Source organism: Acomys russatus, chromosome 23 (assembly GCF_903995435.1).
Source record: "Acomys russatus chromosome 23, mAcoRus1.1, whole genome shotgun sequence".
NCBI lineage: Eukaryota > Metazoa > Chordata > Mammalia > Rodentia > Muridae > Acomys > Acomys russatus.
The window spans coordinates 25608032-25626357 of record NC_067159.1 but is presented as its reverse complement, the minus strand read 5'-3'; the positions used below and the strand labels follow the sequence as shown (position 1 = coordinate 25626357).

The 18326-nt window shown below is 38.9% G+C and overlaps 2 protein-coding genes across 3 annotated transcripts in view; both read left to right on the top strand.

Moving 5' to 3' along the window:
• Myoz2 (myozenin 2) overlaps positions 1–18326 on the top strand; it is a 1071004-nt gene that overhangs the window by 451401 nt on the left and 601277 nt on the right. The gene's annotated exons all lie outside the window — the stretch shown is intronic.
• Ndst3 (N-deacetylase and N-sulfotransferase 3) overlaps positions 1–18326 on the top strand; it is a 138621-nt gene that overhangs the window by 28651 nt on the left and 91644 nt on the right. For both annotated transcript variants that reach the window (XM_051165555.1, XM_051165556.1), the window contains exon 2: positions 13344–13431. In XM_051165555.1, the coding sequence (XP_051021512.1) occupies positions 13344–13431 (88 nt within the window). The remainder of the gene's footprint in view (positions 1–13343; positions 13432–18326) is intronic.

The window sequence follows — 18326 nt, the reverse complement described above, 5'->3', positions numbered from 1 at the left end:
CCATCCTTACATCTGACAAAGGTCTAATATCTAAAATATATAAAGAATGCAAGAAATAAAGCACCACAAAACCAAATAACCCAATTGAGAAATGGGGCTTCGAACTAAACAGAGAATTCGCAACAGAGGAATATCAAATGTCTGAGAAACACTTAAAGAAATGCTCAACCTCCTTAGTCATCAGGGAAATGCAAATCAAAACAACTCTGAGACTCCATCTTACACCCATCAGAATGGCTAAGATCAAAAATTCAAATGACACCACATGCTGGCGAGGGTGTGGGGAGAGAGGAACACTCCTTCATTGCTGGTGGGAATGCAAACTAGTACAGCCACTTTGGAAACCTATCTGGTGCTATCTCAGAAAACTGGGAATAAGGCTTCCTGGAGACCCAGCTATTCCACTCCTTGGAATATACCCAGAAGATGCTCCAGCACACAACAAGAAAATTTGCTCAACCATGTTCATAGCAGCCTTATTCATAATATGCAATATTATGCAAACAGCCTAAGTGTCCCTCAGTAGAAGAGTGGATAAAGAAACTGTGGTACATTTACCTCAGTCTACTTCTTTCATTAACTTCTTTAGCGTCTTTCCTTGTAATCAGTTTATATAATTTAGTTTGTCCTATCCTCAGAAACTAGACACAAACCTTACTAGAATAATGTGAAAAGTGAAGTGATTCAAAATGACAATTACCTTTCTTTAAAAAATAAATCTGCCTTAATGTGTTTGGGTGCTATAACAAAGCAGCCAATGCTAGTAATTTATATACAATTGACTTTTCTGCCAATCAAGAGGCTGGAAGGCACCAACAGCTTCTATGTGAAGCAAGGCCCAGGTTTCTCTTTCCAGATGGAATTGTGTTGCCACATATCCAGGAAGCACATGTTGATGGCACATCCTTTCTAGTGGAAAGGACAGAAAAGGCAGGCACCATATCTAGCTCTGTATGAGGACACCAGTTCATTCAGGAGATGCCCATTCTTGTGGCTCCATCATCCTAAAGTCCACCTTGGATTTTATACATGGGTGACTAAGTGTCAGTATATGAACTTTGGTAACAAATTCAGATTGTGACAAAATTCACCTTTTCTATTTTCTTCCTAGTAGCTTTCTGATCTCATGGACATTTTAGATTCTAGGGGAATAAAGATGTTACATAAAGTATATGTTTGTATCTTTTCCCAGCTTGCATCTGAACAAACTTATAAAGCATTTCCACCCACCCAGAATACATTCTGTAGTCTGATGTGAAGCTATGTAAGGGGGTTCTTCAGAAGACTTCTCTAGAATCTGATGAGCCATTCATAGAGTGCAGGTTTCTGAGTCCCATTTTCCCCAATAGTTATGATTTACTCACTTGCTTGACTTAACTATTTTACAATACATATGTGTATCAGATGTGATACTGTACACTGTAAATACTATCATTTCATTTGTCAAATATATATATATATATACACACACACACCTTAACAAAGATGAGAGGGGGTTATTCTTTGAAAATGGAAAAGACAAAAAAAAAAAGTCAAGCCAAGATTATTTAGTGAAAAATCTAGAAAACTGAGTAAACCTTGTATGTGGGAAAAGTTTGTTTCAAGAAGCATCAGAAGGCAACCTGGTCTACAGAGAGAGTTCTAGGACAGCCAGGTTTATTACACAGAGAAATTCTGTCACAAAAAAAAAATGAAGGAGGAGAAGGAGGAGGGAGAGGAGGAGGAGGAGAGGAGGAGGAAGAAGAGGAGGAGAAAAGGAGGAGGAAGAGGAGGAGGTAAAGGAGAAGAGGAGGAGGAGGAGGCAGTAACAGCATTGGCAGAGTACTAAAGGCCGTAAGAGGCAAGAAATGGTCAAGACTTTCCTGGAGGCCAGTATGGGCCAGAGCTGGGTTGAGCAGGATGATGACAGGGCTAAAACTAAAGCCAGAGCCAGCCAGCATAGGGACTTCTGGAAACCAGTTGTCACTGCTGCCAAACATGCCAAGCTCTTTGTACCCAGACTGTGCCTGTATGGATGACAGAGGACATCTACTAGGGAAAAAACACTTATAGGACAGGGCGCATAGCATCCATTTAGTAAAAGTCAGATAACCAACCAACACACACACACACACATCAGTGCTCATATCCATATGCTCCAAATCCTCTATTCACTGAGGGGAAATCCACTGGCATCAAATTAATCATCTAGTTAATATTAGAGTAGTGGCTGTTGACATTTTTATGACCAGATGAAGCAAGCCCCTGCCTCTGTGCAGTTGCCCTTACATCATAAACACCCCACACCCATGTCTCATTTGCACCTCTTTCCCAGACCCTGGGAAGCAGCCAGGTTTCCCTCTCCATGGATTCATATACTTGCAAGTAATGGACTCATATAGTATGTAACTATCCTGCCTGCATGTTCGCTTAGCTTGCTTGTGTGCTGTGTCTGTGTTCTGACATATATTGGCACATTGGTTGCATGAGTGAATACTACCACATTGTATGTGTGTACCTCAATTTTTTATCCACTTATCCATCAGTAGGCGATAGGAGTTGTTTGCATGATTTGGTGATTGTGACTATTTCTACTATGATCTACTGTATGAGCACTTTTACTGTTTGGAGTACACACCTAGGAGTGGGACTACTAAATCATGCAGTCATTCTGTTTTGTTAGGAAGCACCAAGCCATTTTCTCCAGAGGCTGGACCATGTAACCGTGCAAAATGGTGGTCCTTTAGCTGCCTCTCAACCCCATAAGTATATGCTCCCTCCCACCTGCCTTCCCTGGAGCTGCCTACCCTAGGCTACTGTGCTTTACCTAGCATGGTAGTCTGAATAGCTGCTTCACCCAACCTGCCTAAATATAACTTTTACATATTTTTAATTAATTTATTTATTTATACAGTATTATGCCTGCATATGTGTCTGCCTGCCAGAAGAGGGCACCCAGATCTCATTATAGATGGTTGTGAGCCACCATGTAGTTGCTGGGAATTGAACTCAGGACCTTTGGAAAAACAGACAGTGCTCTTAACCTCAGAGGTATCTCTGCAGTCCTCAAACTTTTATATTTTTAACTATGGAAAAAAGTTTTAGAGGGAGGAAAAAATAAGGTTTCACATCTCAGTTTGAGTCCCTGAGGGAACAAAGAAAAAAAAGACAAGAAAAGAAAAGAAAAAGAAGACCAATGTCCTAGCTTGAGACTGTCAGGTGGGAAGGGCCCTTCTTGCCTCTTTGTGCTGTTCAGATCTTTAACTGGTCTGATAAAGCACCCTGAAAACAAGTCATGCAATCAGTATGACTCTACCAATTCTAATGTTCATCTCCAAAACCAGCCTCTCACACACCAACGCCCTGGGTAACTCGTATTCCATTCACATTGAAAAAAAAATTAAGAAGCACCAGGGTAACTTCAGGGCCAAAGCATATCCTAGAACCACTACTGAATTCTCCTTAATTAATTTTTTAGAAAACTTCTAATTTGAAAGTATACAATGTTATTATTTAAGCTGTTCATAGAGCTGTTGACTACCTCCACCCTACGTTATACAAGGAGCCTACTAAGCTAATAGTCCTCAGCACCTCTTTGGATGCTAAAGTCCATAAATGAACTAGAGGAGGTCCATAAATGAACTAGAGCTACCTTAAACTATCAACATTTCAAATCAGGAAATACACAGGTGATCCTTAGAGTGTGGTGTGACGTCATGTACACTAAAATCACCCTTGGGTCTTGCTTCAGGAGAACTGTTCAGAGCTTCTGCATTAAAACCCAAGAGACTACATTTTGGTAAGTTTTTTTAATGTGATGTGTTGCTACTTAAAAACAATAGTTATGAATTATTGAAATCATTGTGATAGTGTGTAAACTCTTTTCTAAATAGTTGATTTATGATATGTAGTTGACAGATTCCTAAGAGGATCACACTATGATTATGAACTACTTTTTGTCTTTATTTCTTTTAAATAAATCTTGGAAAGCACTGACATAGGACACACTTTCACAAAATAAAAATAAATGAAATGTCTTCTAACTTTATTTTTCACCTTGAGTTATTATTGGCATTTTATCAAGATTCTAGTTTACAAAACCAAAATCAAATAATAAAAGAAAATATTCAAAATAGATAACTGAACATACAAATGTTACACAAGCCTTCTGATGATTGATCAAGCCAAATTTTACTCCTGCCTTACTGAGCAAACACACTTGCATGGCCAGCTCCTAACATCATGCTGAGATAGGATAAGTGTAGCTACTACCTCATGAAGTGCGTAATCAAGCCACAGCCCCACCTTGCTTTTAAAGTAGAAGTGGAAGGCTGCTGAGCACCTTTCCTGTAAGTACTTAGTAGTTTCACTTCTTGGAAAGAATAAATAACATTATTTACATGTATTAAAATATTTTATGACATATAAAATCCTTTTTATAAGTAGTTAGATGAATAAAAATCCCTTTGTGTGAATAGCTAAATGAATAAGACATTCATCTAGCTATCAGTTGCCTGAAGACACTGTACTATAACGGTTTGTGAACTGCTTTGCACATTTTTTTTCTTTTAAAAGCACATCAGTAATTTGCCTATTTATGTATTTCAGCCAAACAGCAAATAAAATGTACATAAAATCTCAAGCATTCAATAAGGAATGGCACTTTATAATTTTCTGTTTCCTAGTTACAAATTGCTTTTGCGAATTTCTGTCTAACCACTGTTGTAAGAAAAATACCCCCTCAGTACAGAATTTAAAGTTTATGCATAATGTATGTTCTAGATGAGTTGAGACATAACAAATGATTTAATATTACTATGTAACTCTTCCCCCTTACCTTCCACACAAACATACATGCCCTTACCATGCTAATACAGAGCAAACATAAGAAGCATGAATGCTCTGCTGAGGAATGGGGAGTCAGTGACATCACTAAGGAGGCCTGGAGCCCTGGGATGCTTACTGTCATGTGGCTACTTGTGAGCCTCCACATTAGTTAGTGCTCATAGGCATGCACAGTACTCAAGAGACATTTGGAAAACAGCTGGACACTGTGGGCATATGTTTTTGGTTTTCCACATGGGTAACAAGAGGAAACGGAGATGGAATTTTGTGGCAAAGCAAAAAGAAGGTGGTTTGGTTAAAAAGAAGGGCTTACAGCCATCCTAGAGTCACAGCTCTATTTCTGCATTTCAGGGTTTTAAAGACTTGGAGCTGTTTCTCCATTTCATCTGAAATGGGTTACACTATTACACTGACTAGCTCTGATGTTTGAATTCATACATGTGTGACATAGAGACACAGATAAACACAGAGAGCCCTTACAAAAAGCTACTCTGTTGCTTTTATTTAATTTAGCAAATATGGATATTTATACTTTTGATAATACATATTTTCATCCTGATGAAAAACATACTTGCACTAATTTGGTTTCCATTGCTCTGCTAAAACAGTGACCAAGGCAAACTCGAGAAGAAAGGATTTATCTGTCTTACACTTCTCTGCCATAGTCCATCATCAGAAAAATTCAAGAAATGATCCTGGAGGCAGGAACTGAAGCAGAGACCAGGCCAGGAAGGAATACTGCTTATTTGCCTGCTCCTCATGCCTTACTGAGCCTGCTTTTTCATACATCCAAGGAACACCAGCCCAGATTGTTCCAACTCACATCACTCAGTACCCAAGGAAATGCCCACCTACATAACCATGGGCCACACGCATGGTGGCAGGTCCTCAGCTGAGGTAGCTCTAGGTTTGGTTTAGTTTGGGTTAGTTTAACTAACCAGGCCAATACTCAACATTAAAATCTCTTCCTCATCTTTGATTGGCTCACCAACCTAGGCTGTTCCCTTACAAATGATATAATAGTTCAAAATAAAATCTAGGTGGTATAAATAAGAAATAAAAAAAATTAGCAGATGTTCTCCTGAAGAATGCTACACATTTACTGAATACTAAAATGACTCTCATACAAAAATGTTTTGCAATTATGTTTAATTTTAATTTTGACTCATTTTCTCTCTTTGATATATTCATTCTGTTAAGGAAAATTGAGTGAAATCCAAAGACACATAAAAGCTTCCATTTTACTCAATCCTCAGAGCTCAATTTCTTTAAATTAGATCTTTTTTTGCCTTTAACCAGAACTTGCAAATGTTCTTGACTTTGCATAATGAGGACTTGAAAAACTAAGGAGGCACAGCACATACATTCAACTTTAAAAAAATGATTTTTAATTTTTTTAAATTATGCTTGAATGCAAATGTCTTATAATTTTATTGAACATTATGTTCCTTTTTAATACTCTTCTAAGCATTCTCAGATTTTCTGCAACATTTGTTTGTTTGTTGACAAGTGGGTAGAATTACTTGGCTCTCGTGATGGTTTCTTACTATGTAAATACAGACTTATACAGAGAACAAGATTTATGTTTGCCAACTCAAAGAGAACTCAAATATGCGATAAGCAGAAAGATCAAATCAGTCGGAGCACACCCATTTGATCTGACCAGTATTCTTCTTTGATTACACAGTTTAATTCAGAATGAAAGAGTAAAGCCCATTCATAATACAGCATTAAATAAAAAAATGCAAACATGTTCTTTTAATTCTAATTTTAGCATACTCTAATTCTTCTTTCATAGCACAATTCTAATTTTCCTATATCCCCCTATATCTGCATTTTAAACAGATAGATTGAGTTATTGACAACGTAGGAGGCTGGTAACAATACTATCTTTATAAATGATGTTAACATGTCTTGTTTTAAAAATAAGCAGTTGTATATGGAATCAGAAAATTATATCATACTGTTAAATATATGGTTTAGTTTGAAATGCCTAAAAATAAGAGTGCCTCTTTTCAATAATGAACACACTTGAAACTAAGCTCTGTACTTCAAGGCTCCTGCACTAGTGCTTGCAGAAGCGTGAGTATTTGTCTTCTCCATGAAAGCCTCTACTCCCTAGAGACAGATTGATTGCCTAGTTTAGAGTGTCATTTCCCCCCATTTTTTGTGTAGTAACAATTATTTACTGTTGCATCATTTTAGACACATTTCAAATAGAAAATGAGAACAAGGAATCAGTTTATAATATTTGTTGAAAGTGATGAGCACAGTGCTTCAGGTAACCATTTCATTCCACAGAGAAACTCAAGGAAATTCCTCTAAAATCAGGGACCAGACAAAACTGCCCACTTTCTCCATATCTCTTCGATATAGTTCTTGAAGTCCTAGCTAGAGCAATAAGACAACAAAAGGAGATCAAGGAAATCCAAATGGGAAAGGAGGAAGTCAAATTATCCCTATTTGCAGATGATATGATAGTGTACATAAGTGACCCCCAAAATTCCACTAGAGAACTTCTACAGCTGATAAAGACCTTCAGCAAAGTGACTGGATCCAAAATTATCTCAAATAAATCAGTAGCCTTCCTGTATACAAATGGCAATCATGCTGAGAAAGAAATTAGGGAAACTATATCCTTCACAATAACCACAAGCAAGATAAAGTATCTAGCAATAACTCTAACCAAGCAAGTAAAAGATTTGTTTGAAAAAAACTTCAAATCTCTGGAGAAAGAGATTGAAGATGATATCAGAAGATGGAAAGATCTCTCTTGTTTGTGGATGGGGGGAATTAACATAGTAAAAATGGCCATCTTACCAAAAGCAATTTACAGATTCAATACAATCCCTATCAAAATACCTACACAATTTTTTAAGTCATTGAAAGATCAGTTCTCAATTTTATATGGAAAAACAAACTACCTAGAATAGCTAAAACAATCTTGTACAATAAAACATCCTCCAGAGGAATCTCCATACCTGATCTCAAGTACTCAAGTACTATAAAGCAACGGTAATTAAAACAGCATGGTACTGGCATAGAAATAGGCTGGTTGACCAATGGAATCAAATTGAAGACCCAGAAATAAATCCACACACATATGCACACTTGATTTTTGACAAAGAAGCCAAATCCATTCAGAAGATAGCATCTTCAACAAATGGTGCTGGTCTAACTGGATGTCTACATATAGAAAGATGCAAGTAGATCCATATTTATCACCATGCACAAAACTCAAGTCTAAGTAGATTAAAGACCTCAACATAAAACCAGAGACATTAAATCTATTAGAAGAAAAGTGGGGAAGAACCTGGAACACATTGACACAGGAGACAACTTCCTGAACAGAACTCCAACAGCCCAGGCTCTAAGGTCAACAATTAATAAATGGAACCTCATGAGGCTGAGAAGCTTCTGTGAGGCAAAGGACACTGTCAACAGAACAAAGTGACAGTCTACAGACTGGGAAAAGATCTTCACCAACCCTATATCTGACAAAGGTCTAATACCCAAAATATATAAAGAACTCAAGAAATTAACCACCAAACCAAATAACCCAATTAAAAAATCAGACTCAGAACTAAACAGAGAATTATCAACAGAGGAATATCAAATGGCTGAGAAACACCTAAAAAAATGCTCAATATCCTTAGTCATGAAAGAAATGCAAATCAAAACGACTCTGAGATTCATCCAACCCATTAGAATGGCTGAGATCAAAAACTCAAGTGACAGCACATGCTGGCGAGGATGTGGAGAAAGGGGAACACTCCTTCATTGCTGGTGAGAGTGCAAACTTGTACAACCACTTTGGAAATCTATCTTGCACTTTCTCAGAAAACTGAAACCAGGGCTACCTCAAGACCCAGCTATTCCACTCCTGGGAATATACCCAAAAGATACTCCACCACACAACAAGGACACTTATTCAACCATGTTCATAGCAGCCTTATTCGTAATAGTTAGAATCTGGAAACAACCTAGATGTCCCTGAGTCTAAGAATGGATAAAGAAACTATGGTACATTTACATTATGGAATACTACTCAGCTATTAAAAACAAGGAAATCCTGAAATTTGCAGGCAAAGGGATGGAACTAGAGATGATCATACTGAGTGAGTTAACCCAGACCCAGAAAGATACATATGGCATATACTCACTTATAATTGGACACTAGCCCAACAGAGATGTCTCCTGAAAGTCTTCACTTAGCCAAAGATTGAGATAGATACTGGGACTTCCTGTTGGGATGCTAGATCAGAGAGGTAAGGAAGACTGGGGAAATAGAAGGATCCAGAAGGTTCTATTAACCTACCAGAAGATCATTAAGGCTGGCATATCTTGACCCAGGCAGGTCAGCTCAAACTACTGTATCAACAAAGGAGAATGCATGCAGTAAACCTAGAACCCCTATCCATATCTAGCCAACGGACACCACATTCTCCACAATTGTGTGGAGAGCAGGGACTGACTTGAACATGAACTCTGGTGCCCCCTATTTGACCATATCCCCTTGGTGGGGAGGGAGATCTGGTAACACTCAGAGGAAGAGTAAGTAGGCTACCAGGAAGAGCCCTGATAGGCTGTGGGGGATGAGGTCCCCTTCTGTCACAGACCTAGGGGAAGGAATAGGATGAAAGAGGGAGAGTGGATGGGGAATGGGAAGATACAAGTGAGGGGATAACAACGGAGATGTAATTTGAATAAACTGCTTAAATAAAAATTTTTTTAAAAAAGAAGGATGTTGTCTCAAAATAGTTCCAAGTTCTTGAACTTCTTGCACAAGACATTTCAATGTATTTTGCAACAATGGAAATAATGCATAAATAAAAGATGTTTTTCTCAAAGTCTGGTTTGTAAAATCAATTTAAGAATAATATGTATTTCTGTTTATCCTAAGTACATAAATACCATCTGGATACAAACTCCCTCTTTACCATGTGTTGACTACTCAGTGTTTATCCCTAAGACCACATATCTGGGAGAACTTAAGGGAAGAAAGATTGATTTTGGCTTCTGGCTTCAGGGACATCTTCAGAGCACGGATGGTGTTGGAGAGCAGAGTGGTGCGTTATAGCCATCTGCAAGTAGAGAAAAGTAATGCACGGAGGGACCAAGGCACCATACAGCCCCCAAAGATAAAGCCTAGTGTTCTACTTCCTCCAACCAGGTCCCTCCTCCTCCCTTTGATCACCTACCAATAATGCTACTGTGTTATGAATCCTCCAAGAGTTGGTCCAGCCAGTGAGTCAGAGCCTTCAGGATCTAACCATCTGGGGAATGCCCTCACTAGCATCCCCAGGTGCACTTCACTTCTCAATCCAATCAGCTGACAATTGAGATGTAACATCTCACTGTACCACACATAGCATAATTAGTATCACCTTGTGTTTCAGTAGATCTCTTAAGTGTTGGAGTGTTCATTTTTAAAAAATATGTTATAAATGTCTGAAATATTCAAACCAGAAAAATCAGGGGTAGTTGACTCATTAGAATCCATATATTCTAGTTTTTAGAGATACCGTTTTGCAAGAACTTAATTTAGCTTCTAAGGCCCAAGAGTAAGAAGTCAGCTTGTTTTCTCTTAACAGTGATCATAACTATACATTTAAAAGTCAATGTATGGTTACAAAAAATTTCACTGAAGGCTAATTCCAACAAAGGGAGCAAAAGGCAAAATGAGAGAATGGTGGCTTCCCAGTTTTAAGGTGGGGTCATTAAATATGCAAGAAATAATTTTGAAATAGTTTTGGAATGTTTAGCCACTGAATGAATAACAAAAGGATGAAATGGAGTAAAATAGAAAAAGAGAGATGAGACTTTAAAATGGAAGATACACAGGAAATGTCAGCTAGAATGTTCAGTTGGGGAGAAATAATGACAGGAAGAGAAGGATATACAGGGAGAGGCAGAATAAATCATGTAAATCAAATAAAGACAGCAAATTAAGTAGTGACTGGATGGGTGGGTGGGTGGATGGATATATAGGAGATGATAAGTAGACAAGTGATTGATAGGTAGATAGATGATAGACAGATGATACATAAATGATATATAGAGAATAGATAGATGATCGATAGATAAATAGATAGATAGATAGATAGATAGATAGATAAGAGGGAAGGAAGGAGAGAGAGAGAGAGAGAGAGAGAGAGAGAGAGATGAAATAGAAAATAGATAAATGGTAGGTAGGTAGGTAGATATGGTAGATGAAGGATGGATGGGTGAGTGGATGGATGGATGGGTGGGTGGATGGATGGATGATAGACATAGATATTTTAATGGATTTTAAGCAAATGTTACTAACCACTCCTGCATGTATGATTTAGCCCCATTATACTCTGACTTAGAATACTGTTTTAACTTTACAAATGAATGACAAAGCTAGGGCAAGTACCACAGATTTCCCTGTAGCATCCAATGGTAACAGCCATGCCAGCTGTAATGATGCATGCAGCAGCAGAGATGGCAGAGCAGCAATGCTCAGCGCTGTACACGTATTATGTTCCAGTCACTGCACCAACAGCATAAATAAGTTGTCTCATTTAATCTTCAGATAGAGCTCTGGAGTATTATTACCATGACTTAACAATAACAAGACTTGGTCTTTGAAAGCTTAATAACATGCCAAAAAGTAGAAAAGAGATCCAGAATTCCAGTTAAGACCATCAGACTTTTAGGTCTGCCCTCTTAAAGACTGCACTCTAAGCTTCACAGTCCTTACCACAGAGGCCAAAAGAAAAAGGCTGGGACCACACACCTGTACAGCACACTCCCTGCAGCAGAGTTGAGCTCAACAGCAGCTTGGAGAGTAAAAGGTCCCCTTCTTCACATTCGCTTATCCAGGTTTTCTTTCCATGCCCATCCTATGTCCTATCCTCATAAGGCCAAAACCTTGCCTGTCTCCAGTGACACTGTCATCAGTTAAGCTTTATGCTCTCATAGGTCAGTGTGGAATCTACTGGCAGGACTTCCATCCATCACTGTCATGTGGACCCACATAGTATGTCACTCAGCCATGCATATCAGGAAATTGGTTCTGCAAACAAAGAAATGTTAGGAAAGAAATTAGGTACTTACATCTCTATAAACAATTAACAGGCCAGGTGAGTCTAAGTTTGGGATGCAAGGATTTCTTCCTCTGCATTTCCACAGGCAATCACCAGTTCATTCCTGAATATAAACACGGAGACCCTGAACATGGCAAGCGTCTGTTCTGTGTTAAAGAATACAAGGGTTAGTTGTGGGCCTGGATGTACTAAAGGAAAGGATCTTGGTGGAAGGGCAATGTGAGAGTCTATTTGTGTCTGTGCTTTTAATTTAGGTTCTTTCTGTCTGTGGAAATAAGCCATTTACCTCTCTTTTCTAGTATGTAAAATGAAGTGTTAATAAAGTTTTTTTTTAAACTAACAGTGCTATTTATGTTTGGTTGAGGTGGACACTAAGTTATAAAGACACACACATAGAAATAGAAAAGGGGGAACAGAGTAATTGGAGTCATTAGTCATTTGAATTTAAATAAAGATTAGAAAGTAAAGGAGAAGCAACAATGAAAGTCCACTAAGTACTCCGAGGCAGCAGCGTTAACAAGGGAAACCATGCTTCAGGAGTGTCCCTGACTAGAAGTGCACTGTGTGTGCTCCCATCACTGACAAAATGCCTGGCATAGCTTGGACAGGGGGGTTATTTATTTCAGCCCATAGTTTCAGTTCATCATGTTGAGTGCATCAGAGCAAGAGTTTACCTCATGGCATCCAGGAAGTGAGAGACTAGCTATGAGAGCTGGCTTTCTCCTTTTTGTCTCTTCTGTTCCAGCTTAGTCCCAGTCTACTGGGTGATGCTATTCATCATCAAGAGGCCACCTCCCTTAGCTAATGTCACTTTGGAATTCTCTCATAGACACCCCCAGAGGTTCACTTTACTAGCCCCACAGGTGTCTCTCCATCCAAACCAGTCGTCAATCAAGATGAGCCATCATGGATATTTGCTCGCTTTAATGGGCAAGTTATAGATTTGCTTTACCCTGGTATCGTGTTTTGAATGACAGTCATTGTCCTTTGGGAATCTCAGATTGAAAATTTTAAAGCTTTTTGTGTTTTGAGAAACAGAGATACATCTGAGAAATGCCAGCATGTTTTTTTCCCCCACATATGTTCTTGCCAGGCTTCATTTAAAATGAGTGTCCTAAAAAGTCATTTAGTAAAATAAATAAATAAATAAATAAATAAATAAATAAATAAATATATAAAATTAGTGTCCTTTTGGAATTAGTTATCTATGTTCCAGAGAAGCAAAAAGAGATCTATTATACACTACTTCCTTTATGCATGTAGATTACACTTTCTCTTTCACTTTGCTCTCTCCAGCCAACATTTTTTCCCCCAGATTTCTTACGGGCTAACATGTGAGTACATGTATGCGCTGTGTAATCCTAACTTTATCCATGCTTTATTCTCTGAATGCTTTCCGGTACCTTGTCACCCTGAAACCTGCCTTTTGTTCATTCTGTATTTCAGGCCCTGCTTGACACTCAGAATCTTTTGCGCACACAAATCACAAATTTTACATTCAACCTTGGATATTCAGGGAAATTTTACCACACAGGTAAGGCTCCTCTGGCCATTCTGTTTGGAACTGCACTTCCCTCCCGTTCCCACTCTCCCGCATCCTTCATGCCCTTTCCCCTGTCTTTCTTCATTTAGCTCCATTCTCTCTCTCTCTCTCTCTCTCTCTCTCTCTCTCTCTCTCTCTCTCTCTCTCTCTCTCTCTCTCTCTCTCTCTCTCTGTTGAGCTGTAATTTACATACAGAAAGTTCATAAGTAACCAAGGATCTTTAGTGAATCCTCACAAGCTATACACAGTCATGTAACTCTCAAGCAGAGCACGAAAATCGTTACCATACTGCCAACTCGTCCCCCTATCACTCCGATTCTAACACGTCTAAACTGCTCCCCTGGCTTTCCGTACCCTGTCTGCTACACCTGGCTTTGACGTAAACTCACCTAATCCAGCTTTTGCTGTTGTTGCTCCTCGTGTGTCCGTCACATAGACATGGTGCTTGGGCTTCCATTCTCCCATTTTTCACTTCTTGTTAGTGTTTCATGTCTGAGCACACCAGCACTTTATCCATTCTACTGCAGTGTGGATGCTTATTTCTAGCCTTTGTCACTTCTTAGGTCATCCTGTCAGGCATTCGTCCCTGTCCCTTGGAGGACTTAAGTTCTTATCTGTTGGCTCTCAGCCCAGAGCAAAGTTGTTCACATGACACATATATGAAAAGCTTGAAGAGAAAAAGGCCAACCGATTTTACAAATTGATTTTTCCAGCGTGTATTTCTAACTGTCTGAGGACTGTGCCTCATATTTCATGTTGTTTCCTTTTTAAATTCTAGCTGTGCTGTGGGAATGTAGAAATTCATATGGTGATTTTTATATGTATTTCTCTTATGACTAGGAGGGGGGAATATGCACATGATTATTGCCTGTTTGAGATCTTCTTCTGAGGATGTTTGTTTTTGTTTTCTTTTTGTTACTGATTTGTAGATTCTGGATCCATTCTCCATGATGATTTCTCAGATATATGCAGTGCAGATTTTTTTCTCTCTCACTCTGATTTGTCTTTTCTCTCTCCATGTTTTTGAACAATGAAAATACTTAATATTAATGTCAATTTTATCTTTTCTAATAGCTTATAAAGTCTTTTGCAATATACAAAATCAGTTATATTTTTTTATATCATGGTTAAAGTCATAGATAAGTAAACAGTATCATTTACTATTCCATCAACAAAATTTAAGGAGTAGATTTTAGAATTATACAGTTGTACTGAGTGTAACTTTATTTTTTTAATTTTTAATTTTATTAATTTACTCATATTACAACTCAGTTGTTAACCTATCACTTGTATCCTCCCATCCCTCCCTCCCTCCCGCTTTCACCCTAGTCCCCTCCCCTAGGTCTAAGACCAAGGAGGACCTCCTCCTGCACTCTGTAGACTGAGTGTAACTTTAAAAAGCTCAAGCATATCCAAGGATTGGAAGACTAGATATTTAAGAAATCCTCTCCAAGTTGATCTATAATTACCAAAGTCTCAGACACTTCTAACAAATTTCTAAGTGGACAATAGTAAACATTATTCTAAAATTTATATGAAAATTCAAATAGCAAGGAATGGCCAAAGCAGTTATGAGCAAGAAAAACCAAATTGCAGTCATTGCACCCACAAAACTATTAGTAATTTCAAAGTTACTGCCAGTAAGATGTATGATAGAAGCAAGCAAAGGGGAGAAAGAAACACAGTCCACAGAAACACAGTAGTTCTATGGATGGTGGAGGTGAGCCTTGCAATAATCATGCTGCTTACAGAATTTTACTGTGGAAAGAACAAAGCTTGACCCAGAGCTGAGAAAGAACACAAAATAGTTCCAGATTGAACACAGATTCGCAGTTTTGTGATATGTAAATATTTCTTTTTTAAATTTATTTTTTATTTAATAATTTATTCAGATTACATCCTGATTGTTATCCCCTCACTTGTATCTTCCCGTTCCCCCCTCCCTCCCACCTCCACACTCCCCTACACCTGTGACAGAAGGGGACCTCCTCCCCGACCATATGGTCACAGCCAAAGATTTCTTAAAGCAGAAAAGATGGAGTGGTTCCTGTATGCTGAATATCTGGTCCTGGTTCTAGCCCACTGCCCTGCTGCATTTCACAATGGATAGTACTAAATGCCCAAAGAAACAGAATGCTCATGGTTCACACCCTAGCTGTTAGATGCTTTGACATCTATAAAGGGAGGGAAATTAAGATGCATGGAAGGAATCAGAAAATACATTGAATATGTAATATGTTTGAAAAAAAAGTTGTATTATTGAGACTGTCACTGCAGTTAATGCCTGTGGGAAAATTTAATGCAAGAAAGATTTGAATTTTGTTTCCAAAAGTTTCACCCCTAGTCTGCTTTACGCATCATGCCTGGGCCTGTCTCAGGCAGAACATCACAGTGGCTGTGTGTGGGAGAGCAGCCATTAACCTCATGAAAACAGAGAGATGGATAAAGGGGCCAGGGAGAAATCAAACTCTTAGAGACCCATGTCCAGTACCTACTTCCACTAGCTAGGCCCTTCAAGTTTCCACCATCTCCCAAAACATCACAGCCAACTGAGGACCAAGCCTTCAATACATGAGCCCACGGGGGACATTCCATGTTCAAACCAAACCCAGGGTGATGGGAGGAAGAACTATAGAGTTAAAACCAGGACAGTCCGAACTCAGGAAATACATAAACCACCCATCTTCTGGCAACTCACTCTTCTTCCTTTAACCCTGGATACTAGAAATGATAGCATTTGTCCAATTCTTCCTTCTAAGTTGTGTGTGTGTGTGTGTGTGTGTGTGTGTGTGTGTGTGTGTGTGTTCTTTTTCTTTTTAATAAAAGCACTTCCCACCCACAGCTCACTATGAGTATGCTCTCTCTAAATCCAGGGAAGAGCTGGAAAGGAGGAGCATAGAGCCAAGGTTGGCGGGATCTCATGATCTGTGTAAAAGGTGAAAAGTCCCACACAGTTATAGCCTGGGGTGTCTAAGAACAAAGAAATGATTTTTCACGGGAACAGATAAATTTTAATTCTCAGCCTTTCAAATTAGGTGTTATAAAGCTTAATTAAAGCACATTGTCTTTCTTTGTAAATAATTTATTCTTTTCTCTATTGAAAATTCTGCCCTTTTTAATCAGTCTTGAAGGAAAAGAGAAAAAGGTGCTGCTTAATGGGAAAAAGTGTTTCATGCCCAGTGTGGTGGCACACACCTTTAATGCCAGCACTTCGGAGGCAGAGGCAGGCGGATTGCTGTGAGTTCGAGGCCAGCCTGGTCTAAAAAGTGAATCTAGGATAGCCAAGGCTACACAGAGAAACCCTGTCTCAAAAAACCAAACAAACAAACCAACATAAAAAGGGTTTCATGAGATAGCTTTCTTCCTTCCTTTTTTTTTTAATCTTATTTTATATGCTGAGTGTTTTTGTGTGTGTATATGTTTATGTGGTACATGTGTGTCTGATGCTGGTGGAGGCCATAAGAGACTATCAGATCCCTTGGAACTAGAGCTACAAATGGTTGTGAGCCAATGTGTGGGCGTTGGGAGATCCTGGGTCCTCTGAAAAAGTGGCCATTGCTCTTAACCACTAAGCTGTCTATCCAGCCTGAGGCTTTCCTTTCTTTGATTACTTTTAATTTAAACATTCTCTTGCATTTTGAAGAGCCCAAAGTCATGCAGCTAGTAAAGCCCAGACAGTCTTCCCTGTCATGTAACCAAAGTGCGATTTTCCTACAGAGCTTATTATTTAGTTGGCAATAATTCATTAGGGAAGTTATGTGGGAAAAGGGTCCTGGCATCCATAGGACAGTGAGGCTGGAACATACCACGAAACATGGGCAAGAAAGACCACCTCTCTAGTCTGATTGCATCATAGGGGCAACTGAAAATGTGCACAGCACTATGGGATATTGAATTAGGAAGTTCTGGGGTCCACATTTGCCCAGTAAATAATAGCTAAGGGCCCTGAGTGTGGAGTTGCTTGATTAAATTAGCACTCAGAGCCCCCTTCTGACCTCGCTCTGACTTGGGACGTGCTTCTTGACCTCTGTAAACATCAGTCTCCTTATTTGAGAACATGAGGTTATCTGTCACCCTTACCTATTGTGAGAACTGAACAGAAGAGTGTCATTAAACTCTTAACAACTCTCTTATATTGCTGAAGTCTCAGATGGCAATGGTTTACAGTAGAAAAGCAAAAAAGGGTGAACTGCAGAGTAAGGTTTTTCAGTAGACATCTGGTAAAATAAACTTCACTTGACAGTGACTTGATTGGGCTCAACCACTGTTTGTAATAAGGTAAGGGATTTAAGTTCTCATGCCTGCCCTCCTGATACCTACAGAAGAGGCTGGAGAAATGCAAATGTGAGCAAATACATTCATTTCATTTGTTTTATCATGATCTTGAAAGTAATAAATAGATACTTCCACTCAATATAATTGATTCTGATCTAAAATATACCCAAAGTGGGATTCAAGGAAGCCAGATAAATAGAGCTAGTAAGAAAAATAAAAGACATAAAATTACGTTTCCTGTGAATTAAGATAAATCTGTCAGATGACAGAAATCATTTCTCTAAATCCAGCAGGCTTCCAATGTATAAACATTGTAATTGCAATTTTACTATGATTTCAAAGGACAACTAACTTGCTCGAACTGTTGCTCTAAAGAACCTTCTCTCCTCATTAAATAGACTCTGAGGAAAAAAAACTGGCTAGAAAATGAAGGCATGCTGACAGACATGGAGAAAGACAAGTTATGTGTAACAGGGAAAGGGAGCAGCCCAGGGAGCAGCTCACACTCAGGGAGCCCCAGTTAACTCCATCACAGGCTCAGGGCTGGCAAGATAGAGCTCAGAATGACATGGCCTCTGAAAGGCTCAAGAGGCTTCTTCCCTCTGTTTCCG